This window comes from Rhinichthys klamathensis, unplaced genomic scaffold (genome assembly GCF_029890125.1).
Source record: "Rhinichthys klamathensis goyatoka isolate OS25496 unplaced genomic scaffold, OSU_Roscu_1.1 h1tg000579l_1, whole genome shotgun sequence".
NCBI lineage: Eukaryota > Metazoa > Chordata > Actinopteri > Cypriniformes > Leuciscidae > Rhinichthys > Rhinichthys klamathensis.
In genome coordinates this window covers 1,338,586-1,348,966 of record NW_026607043.1, presented here as the reverse complement: position 1 = coordinate 1,348,966, position 10,381 = coordinate 1,338,586, and the positions used below count along the sequence as shown (strand labels likewise).

At 38.9% G+C, this 10,381-nt stretch overlaps 1 protein-coding gene across 1 annotated transcript; it reads right to left on the bottom strand.

Annotated features, from left to right (window-relative positions):
- Window positions 1-1,858: 1,858 nt before the first annotated feature.
- klf11a (Kruppel like factor 11a) lies at window positions 1,859-5,145 on the bottom strand. The gene is made up of 4 exons (XM_056240109.1): window positions 4,974-5,145; window positions 3,805-4,050; window positions 2,383-3,259; window positions 1,859-2,293 (listed from the first exon to the last, which is right to left on the bottom strand). Exons 1-4 carry the CDS (start codon window positions 5,001-5,003, stop codon window positions 2,007-2,009), a joined length of 1,440 nt encoding a protein of 479 aa, XP_056096084.1. The 5' UTR covers window positions 5,004-5,145; the 3' UTR covers window positions 1,859-2,006.
- Between the last annotated feature and the right edge of the window lie 5,236 nt (window positions 5,146-10,381).

Here is a 10,381-nt window from a genome sequence, read left to right as displayed (position 1 = left end):
CAACAAGCACAAAGATCACGGTGAGCATCATTAATTAATATCAACTGTAGACTTCGATGAATAAAAAGAGGGATTCATTTATATGTATTTTACTGATGATTAACGTTAAACATTTACACCACAAACAACTATCAGCTGTTAGGCCATTTGCTCACCACAGCCAAACCAAAACACGAATTCCTACGAGCTTTGTGATTAATTAAAAGTCGGCATAACACAATAACCCAAACTGTGTTGAAAATGTATTTTACAACAGCGACAATATTGAAATCCTTTGTTTTCTTATAACCAAAAAAAAAAAAACATTTTCAGGACGCGGGACGAGGAACAACCTATGGGAACAACAGAAACGCCCAAGAGGTCACTTCCTGGGATAAAATACTGAATGCTTTTGGGATACTGCTTCCTAGTGGCAGGAGGACAATAATCACAGATAATATTGGATATGTTTTGTACAAACTCTAATCAGATAAATTGTGGTAACAAAGTTAAACATCTGCACAAAAATATGAAAAATGATCAGCTGCATACACATTATCTTCTATTTTACTCGCAGACGACATTACATTACTTATTTAGCTAGGATATTGATCGATGACTATTCGACTATTTCATTTTTTACAATATAATAACAATGCAAAGATAAAAACTGAACAAAATATACAAACACACACAAAACATTTAGCTGCTCTGAATGCGATAGTGGGATCAACACTGTGGAGGAAATAAAACAAATATTCGTATATTATGCGACATTATCCATTAACCTACCTGTAATGCTAGAGACAGCAGGGGGCGCGCTTCACCTATATTAAAATTTGCCGTTCGCATTAACGAAAAGTTGTTAAAAGGCTATTATTACTATCATATATTCATGTTTTATCGTAAATTATAATAAATACAACGATTCTCTAAAGTATAATAAAAAAATAAAAAAAAGTAATTGTATTCCGTCCGCCAATTGCTTTTTTTTATCAAAAAGACAGCGTCAAGTTTTCCAATTTGTATTTACTTCTTTCACTTTGGTTTAATTATCATTTAAACAGAAAATACTTTATCTTAAATCGACTTTTAGTCCGGTTTCTGTTTTTGTTTATTTTATGTTTCCTTTTCCCGTTTGGAAATATCGGTCAGTAAGGCAAATGGGCGGAAACCAAGGTTGTCAGTCAAGCTGCTGCTCTCCATATTTCCAACTCGTCATCCTCTGTGATTGGTCGCACCCCCTAACCGCTCCACAATGAAGCGATGTGATTGGATGAGGTTTGTTACTGGGTGCTTTGGGATGACAATGTGAGCTGGTGTTGTGTAACTGTGTCGTCACACCAGTTCGTGGCTATGTAATGATTTTATTGTTTTCTTTATCCACGTTTTACGCGTTGACTAACACTTGTCAGGCTATGTTCATATTAATGTTTTTTCATGTCTGAGTTTAATCTCTTTTTTTGTAAAACATATTTGAAACAGTTCAAGTGGTTTTTGAAAAAGTCATGTTTTTAAAATCCCTTGAACACTTAAATGTATCTAATTAGACTTCAGTCATTTATTTTCATTTGTTTATCAGAGGTACCAAATAAAACAAAGTCTATATTCTTACTACAAATGTTTATTATTAAATAATATGGAATATTGCAGGTAGTATCACATTACAGGAATACTGTCCAATTAACAGAAGTAACATCAATAACATTTATTTATATATCAACAATAAATGCTAATTTGAATACACATTACATTCATATAGATAGTAATATTTATATACAAATATACAACAAGAGTAAGTAACAGATGAACTGATGCAAAGACTTTGGCAAAGGGAGTAAAAACATATTGGGAGACATAACTTATATAAAAGTAAACAACCATGATTAAAGTAAAAATCCAGTGCAATGTCACATTGTTTTATATACATGGATGTGTAGCAGCCTTGGTTTTCTTTTATTTCCCCTGTTAAATGGTCAGTGGGATATTGTCCTGAGGTGACTGAAGTGAGTGGTCTGAGTCTCAACTTAGTTTGAGGCAGGAAGAAGCACACTAAGGGGTATGGAAGATGGTGCTTGGGAAGTGGCCATTTTGTTTACGTCACGAACTTCGTTAGGCCACACCGTAGACCTCTTGGTTGTCATATGACGGCGTGCGTGCTTGGTCAGGTGGTCGCTTCGCATAAACCGACGCTCGCAGACAGTACAGACGAACTTCTTTTCACCCGTGTGTGTCCGACGATGCCTGGAGAGTTCATCTGAACGGGCAAATTTTTTGTCACACCCTTCCCAATGACAACTGAAAGGCTTCTCACCTGAGAAATAGAGGGATATGATCAATAAACATGTTTATGGATGCAACCTTTTAGCACAAAATCATATTTTCTGCTAAGTGGATACAAACCTGTATGGGTTCTTAAATGAGCCTTCAAGTGGGAACTTTTAAAGTAAGTCTTCTTGCATCCTTGGAAGTTGCAGACGTAGTTCCGCCTGCGTGAGAAGTCAGACTGTGTCACTCCGCCGCTCTGACCTGAGGGCACGTACACTGGAGCGGGTGCCAAAGGCAAGAGCTTCGTGTTCCCAAGCGTAACAACACTCTGCTGGCAGGTGGAGGATTGGGATACCTGAGACTGTGGGACTACAAACATCACAGTGCCCTGAGCCACAGATGAGCTCACCAGAAGCGGTTGAGAATGTGGAAGAATGGGCTTTGACCCTGAGGTCTGCATCTGAACTGGAGTCTGAACGAACGCTGAGATGATTCCAGTCTGCCCGTTAACAGGAAACACCTGACAGAGCACCGGCGGGCTGGAAATGGGCGACTGTGGAACGGCGGACTGTGTAGTGGGGATAGCAAAGCATGGGGAGCCAGGAGAAGGGGCCATTCTCTCCGTTTCTGCAGTGTCACATGGGCTGCTGGAGCTTTGCAGTTCTGCTTTGAGGTTGGCACGGGGCGCTGTGTGCTGTAGAGGGATTTCTGCAGAACATGGCTTCTCCTGCCCTGTGGTCGGAGACGGAATGTTGTGGTCCACGGATCTGTCGGCGGTGTGCCGTATAACACTGGTGGCTCTGCGCAGCGAGGACTGTTCTGCCATCTGTGGCGGAGCTGGGTTGAGAAGGACTGTGGTACTGGGATGCAAGTTGATGTGACATGCAGCCCTGTTGGTCAAGGCTGAGCATAGTCTGGGGTGTGGTTTGAGACTTGAGGAGGCCACTGAGGTACCGAGAACCGCTGTGCCTGAAGTTTCCGCAAAGCTTGGGCTGTGGGGAGGGGTCATGCACTGGTGGGAGAGAAGAGATTTGCATTGAGCATTGGGAATTTCCTTTAAGGCTGGAATATACTACATGATTTTTGATTTTCAGTCTGGACAAGTTGCCGAAAGTCAGAGCCAGTCTGCAGATTTTGGAAAGTCAGAGTTGACTGATTTCACAGAAATTCACATAGTGTATGATGGGAACAGACTCCAATTTTGTAGCTTCAGACTACGATTCTATCCAGTCAAAACATGTTTGTTATTTTGAGCCGATTTTAGAACAAATATTGTTTTTATTTGTCATGTGTCTCCTAGCAATTAGGTGCATTCATTTATTGTGTTCGTAATGACTTGAAAGTCTGGTAAGTATGTGATAGTCATTTAGTGTATGATGACCAGTTTTTCTGGAACAAAAGTTGAGTAGTTTATTCCAGCCTAGTATACTAGCAACTCTACACTTCCTATTTTGAAATAATGTGGGCCATAACAGCTTTCATTTATGCAGCATCCACAAACCATTTTTGGAAAAATGTATTTATAATGCTCACACAGTCCAATTTCGAGTCACTCACCAGTGATGAGAGGGAGACCAGGTCTTTAGGGGACTCAGTGAGTTCAGGCTGCAAGGCGAGAGAATCACAGGAGTCTGAGGTGGGCGTCAGTGGGCGAGGCTTGTGCGTCCTCTGGACCCAGGAGCTCATGCACACCAAAGCCTCCGCAGCCTCCAGGTCATTGTATTCCAGAGTGGAGGAGCAGGACTTCTCACTGTCATGCCTGTTTCTCTCCATCATCACCTCACAGATGTCCACAAGACTGGACTATAGATTATAAAAAAGCACATTTCTTATTTTAATGCCACAGGGGGCTATTTTATAAACCGCAACACACTGAATCTGAATTGACACCATCGAGATAACGGCTCCTATAATTCTATCTAATTGCATGACATATAATGAAAGTGGCAAGATGGTGATGTTTGTTATGCATCTACTGGTAAAAGCTGCTGCTGCCATTCATAAGCAAAGAAAGGGCCCCCAGTACTTTGCGACTACACCCACTCTGCGCCTTGCCTAGCGTTAACCGTGAGCTGCTGGGAACCTCCCATCGCCAAATATAGATTTAAGAGTGACGTGCACCATGTGAGTATGCCATGCAAAAAAAGTATAATCTAAGTGGTTAACCATATCAAGACGTTTTGCACTAAGGTTACTCTTTTAGTCAAAGTGGAGCCCTTATGATACACCAAGCATGATAGGAAAATGCAGAACGTTGTTGTAATAACACAAACAATGCATTCTGAAATAACTGACAATATGTATAAATTAAGGATGAGAAAAATTAGGTTCAAACTCGAGTATGTTCAGGGGGCACATAAGGTCGCTAACAAAAAAAAAACTGATGACAACAGTTTGAACGTAAAGTAGCACTGCAGCTTAATGCAGGAGGGAAATGTACAACAATGATTGCGGCAAACGGCTCATGACATAATTTAATCAAAGCAATTTAACACAAAGAATGTGGTTCATTTCAAGTGTCAAGACGATCAAGTATGTTTTTTGTGTGTGTAAACAGAAATTATAAACATTGCTTTGCTCAAAGTCAACTGTTCTCCGTCAATGAGCATGGAATTGTTTTTATGGGGCACAACTTAAGTTACAGCAAAAGCGGATGTCATTAGTGGGTCAATGCGCAAATACTAAAAAGTAGCAGTAAAGCCACTTTGTCAATAAAATCAACTTACCCGGCCGGAGTCAGAAGTAAAATTCAGCATATGTATAACGTTACGTCTCTTAAAAGCAACGAGAAAGACAGCTGTGATACGAAGCCCGGGTACATAAGTCTAACCACTTTTTTTTACAGCAAGGTCCAACCTCAGCTGAGTGAATCAGAAGCGCAACAAAAAAAAACAACAGAAAGAAGAAGGAAAAAAAACAGAAACAAAATTCAGTGCACTCTGGCGGGTGGTAACATGTTACCAATCAAAAACAAAGGTGTAGCGGAAACGGACCAATGGAAAAGCAGGCAGCGCGTGATCAGTACGTGATCGCTCGCTGATTGGCTGAAACGGGGTGCGTGGCTGTTGGGGGGCGTTTCAGAGGAGTCAGCGGTGTCAGTGTAAACCCGGTGAACCCGGTGCTCGAGAACTGGGGGAAAGGTCGGCGCAGCGAACGAGCGGAATCGTGAGATACTCGCACGCGTCTGGCTAGCTGTGCCAGCGGAGTGTGGCATGCGCAGACGAGCACAGTCCACACTGGAAGTACGCGAGCCAACGCCTGCATTCAAGACAAGAAATAAAGAAGCGAAAACCACATCGTACATATTTTGTTTAAACCATGGCTGTGTTTTTTTATGGATAGTCTGTATTGCTTTTATTATATAAAGTGTTGTCATGAATGTTCAGCAGCCTCACGCGACTGCACAAAGGGGAAACACAGTGAGATGCTGCCTATAAAAAATAATGAATAATAGCTATAATAAAATGAAACAACAATGGGACTAATAGCAATAATAATATCGAAATATATAAAGAGATCTAATTCGCCCTTTTAACAAATACAAACACTTTTAGAAAAAATACGGTTGTGCTAGGGTGCACATTTTTTATGACAACCCCATTTTTGTCATTTGTATTTGTCTCTATAAAAAGACAGTTGTCACAAGCGCGGTCCGGAAATCATTACATATCCCACATGCGTACTCAGTTTTAGTGAACTCAACTGAACTGAACTCAGGAACCTCAGTGGAACAGCTTTCTGTGAAAGAATCCAGGGCGGAGCCTATGAGTGTGCTGCATCTCTTTGTTGTAGCTACACTAATCTTTATGTGTCTCTCTCTTTGTCTGTTTTTCGTGATAATTAGCTGTTCTTACACTGAAATGATTAGTGGGAACAGGTGTAAATGTGTGCAAATCATATAGGTATATCCTAAATGTGCGTCCCTGCAGGAGGGCTGTGATTTTGCTGGTCTGTCTAGGTGAGCAGAGCTGAGCAGACAAAAGGCTTCATCAGTCCCCCTCCTCTTCAGAGATTCAGATATCATGTGAAAAATACAGAGGAGATTGTATTTCTCTGTCTGTGATGTGTTGTACAGCCGAGGAAGACATTTGCTGTCCTTATGTTCAACATTCAGTAATGTTCTTAGCAATTAAAGAAATAAAAGAAATGTATGGTTGACATTGATTTCATTAAAAAAAGTAGTCTATAGTCTATGGGCAACACTTAATGTATTTTAAATAATAATTCATTAATTTACATAATTGTTTTTTTTCCCCCACAAAGATGATCCAATAATAATAATGTGGAGTCCTAAACACGTAATTGACGAGAACAAACTAAGGCAACTAATTAAAGTTCAATATTTAATTCTGTATAAATAGGGAAGGTTCAGCCATTTTGTCTGATCATAAAGACTGAATGTTTCTGCAGCAGATCTGGAAATATTTAATCCCATGGAACAAATTTAAACTAATTGGACATAATAACAAAATAATTGCTTCTTAAGCCTCCACAAAGTGCTAAACAACACATTTAAACAAAAAAGAGAACTTTTACTGGTGAAAAACGTTTCTGAGGTTTAAAAGGCAACATCTGGTTTTGCTTCATTACATTTTGATGTCAGGATTTTCTGTTGTCTTTATATCTGTTGAAACTGGTGTTGTGGGAGTCGGACGTAAAGAGAAAAGACACAAAGGTCTTTAATAGAGATGATTCCATGTAAATAAGGAGCATGTCTTCATTTTGCAAAAGCAAAAGACTGAAAGGCAGATCTCCTGTGTTGATGGAACAAGAAAACAGGTCATGAGAAGTTGCACATAAACTAAAAACACTTTATTATTAAATATAAAATATTTTTGTGGAAACCATGATTTTTCAGGATTCTTTGATGAAAATTTAAAAGAATGAGGATGTCCTACCCTGCCTCTAATTTCTTTAAAATAATAATAATAATCTTACTGACCCCAAAACGGTAGTGTGGATATATTTTTTCCCTGCTGATTCATCTGTTTAGCTACCAATGTAAGTGATATATTTATTTTTTAATCAAAATATAAAATGCATACAAGAAAAAAAAAACTTTTTAAGGGAAATAGATAGGCTACTGTTCATAACAATAAATCCCATAACAAATATAAACTGTGCAAGTCAGTAAAGTCAAAATATATTTAATGAGAAATACAATTATTTTATTTTATTACAGTTCTGGAGATGTACAACCTTTGCTTTGCACACAAACCATTAACACAAATCTTTATATAAATTGTTAGACCTAAAATTACCTAATTTTGCTGTGTTATGTGTTATACATCACAACAACTATCATCACTAGCTTGTGTTTTGGAGAGTGAGCTGCGTGAACCCAGATACTGTGGAATCTTGGGAGGGTAGTGAGGCCATGTATGGGGGTTAGGCTGCTAGCCAGGGGAGGCAGTTTGTGTGTCTGTGTGTGTGAAAGAGAGAGGCCAAACAGGGCATGCAAACACAGGGTATGACTATGAGGAGGGTTGGGTGGCAGATGTGCTCTCTGCTTTGGGCTGCTGAGGAAAAACAGTTGAAACTTTGGGGCTTTATCCAGTGTGCTGCTGCAGCGCGTCTGAACTGAATGACTTGAGCTCAGATAGGTGGAGTTCTCAAAAAGTAGGTCAGCCAAAAAGGGCGGGCTTGCTTTTAACCTCTGATATGCAACATGCTTTCCGTTTTGCGTAGCCCGAATCTTCCCATCCATGGCCGTTAGAAATAAATATTATTGGTAAATTAACATCATAGATCAAAGTAAGAGCGTTGGTGCTTTATTCTCACAGTTTTTGTTATTGAATGAGACTTACTCAGCATTTTGAGTAAGTTACATGAATTCTCAGAGGCACCATCACGACTAAGAGCAAACAGCTCGCCTCCACACCCACGACTCACACAGAAGGATGGAAAAATTGTTCACAATATTCACATCACACTCCTTCTGAATATGCAACATAGTGCAAGAAAGGATAAATGCACATTGACTCATGATGGCCCATCTTCTTGGTTTAGCATTAGTAATAAATGCATATTCTGTTTTATATTTTGCAAAGCATTTTTGCAGATAAAAAGTAGGCTAAACGTTGCATATGCACAAATGAGTCCACACAGTCTGTAAGCAATTATTTCTTATTTCTGAGAAATGTATCATGATAATAGCATATTTGGGGGCTGGTTTTTTTATGTTTTTGAAAGTCTCTTATGCTCACAAAGACTGCATTTATTTGTTCAAAAATACAGTAAAACATTAATACAATTTAAAATAATTGTTTTGTATTTTAATATAAAATTCGATTTATTCCTGTGATGGCAAAGCTGAGTTTTCAGCAGCCATTATTTCAGACTGCAGTGTCACAAGATCCTTCAGAAATCATAATATGTTGAATTGGCTCAAGAAACTTATTTTTTTATCAGTGTTGAAAACAGAGGAGCTGCTTAATATTTTTTCTTGAAACTGTGATACTTTTTTATTTTTGAGGATTCCTTGATTAATAGAAAGTTCAAAAGAACAGCATTTATTTAAAAGATCTTTAGGAATCTTTTGTAACATTGTAAATGTCTTTACTGACACTTCACTGATCAATTTAATGTGAGCTAAATGTTTTTATTATTATTTTTTTTTTTAAGTAGAAATCTTAGTTTTGAACGGTCTGTATTCTACATAATCCAGCAGTAAGAGTTGTGATAGTTTATCAATTGACGATAAAATCACTGGCCAGATTTTTGACCAATACCTTTAATGTGCATAAACTGCATTTTTCAGTATTAGGCCTACACAATTTTTATTTTAGGCTACTTTGAAGGTAGGTTACAATTAGACAAGATTTTGTCGGGAAGTGGCTTTTACGACTGCTTCCAACAGGAAAAGTCTCTGTTAGCACTTTCCTTTCGAGTTTTTCTAACTGCAATTTTATAATATGAAAAATTATATAAATGGTTGCGAACACTTCCATAAGACAAGTTAACATTATTAGACTGATAAATATACATCTATCGAGCTAAACCTTAGCGTCAAATACTGACACAAAGCACTGTGGCGCGCGTCAAAGAATGAAAGAGAACCAGCGGTGGGGGGAGGAGAGGAAGTGGAGTGTGAGATAAAACACGAAAGATAAGACTGTCGGTTGTTTACAATGAAATTGTGTCGGTCTGTTTATCTGTGTGTAAACAGAACACTGGCCAGTAAGCAAAGGTTAAACCCCGTTCGTGGAGTGCAATCCCCAGACCGAGTGTTTTCCGTTTGGCACCATGGAGTGTGATCAGCTCAAAAATAGTGCTGTCTGTTTGGGAGAGCCCAAGACAAACAGAAAACATGCCAGGAAAACGGTCTCTCTACACGTGAGAAGGGAAAACAACCCTGAAAAGCATGCTGGGCCATTTGTTTCGCTGGAAACAAGAATGTGTCTGTGAGAGTTAGTAGGCTACATGTTTGTGCACGTCAGGACTTTTCGTGCAGAAAAGCATGTGGACAGTGTTTACATGCACATACGCTGTCAGCTGGTTTGGTTGAGGAATAGTGCCAGAAAAACACCCATGACACCACACAGGCTCTCCGCCCTGGTTTTCCATTCACACCCAGCCCCAGTCTTTCTCATATTTCTTCCTCCCTCCATCACTCATGCCCTGCTGTTCTAATGTTTATCTCTCTGGATTTACCACGTTTTATTTCTTGGTTGAAATAATCCAATTCCTTTTTAGCCAATGGGATTATACTCTTCGGTCAAAAAGCTTAAACATAAAAACAAAAGTTTTCCTTTGTTTTAGGTTTTGTACAAGAGAGCAAAAACGCAATTATAATAAAGCGTTTCCAAAACATTCTTGAATATAGGTGTCCATCAACTTGGCAAATAAATATCTTTAGCCTGTCAAAGCAGCAAAAGTAATAATAAAAAAAAAGAATTCATGTGCATACAAATAATAACAATATGAACTCTTGTCATCAGTAGCTTTATCACATTGTGTTATTTCAATAGGTGATATTTCTGAGATTAAGAAAGACAAACGTAGCACTTGGCAACATAATATGACACAATTGAGGCATTTTGAAAGGACATGTACGAAAAGTTTAATTTCGTGACAGCAGTGGGCCACAATACATGCATCTAGAGCAGTGGAGGAATATGTATATAGTTCCTTT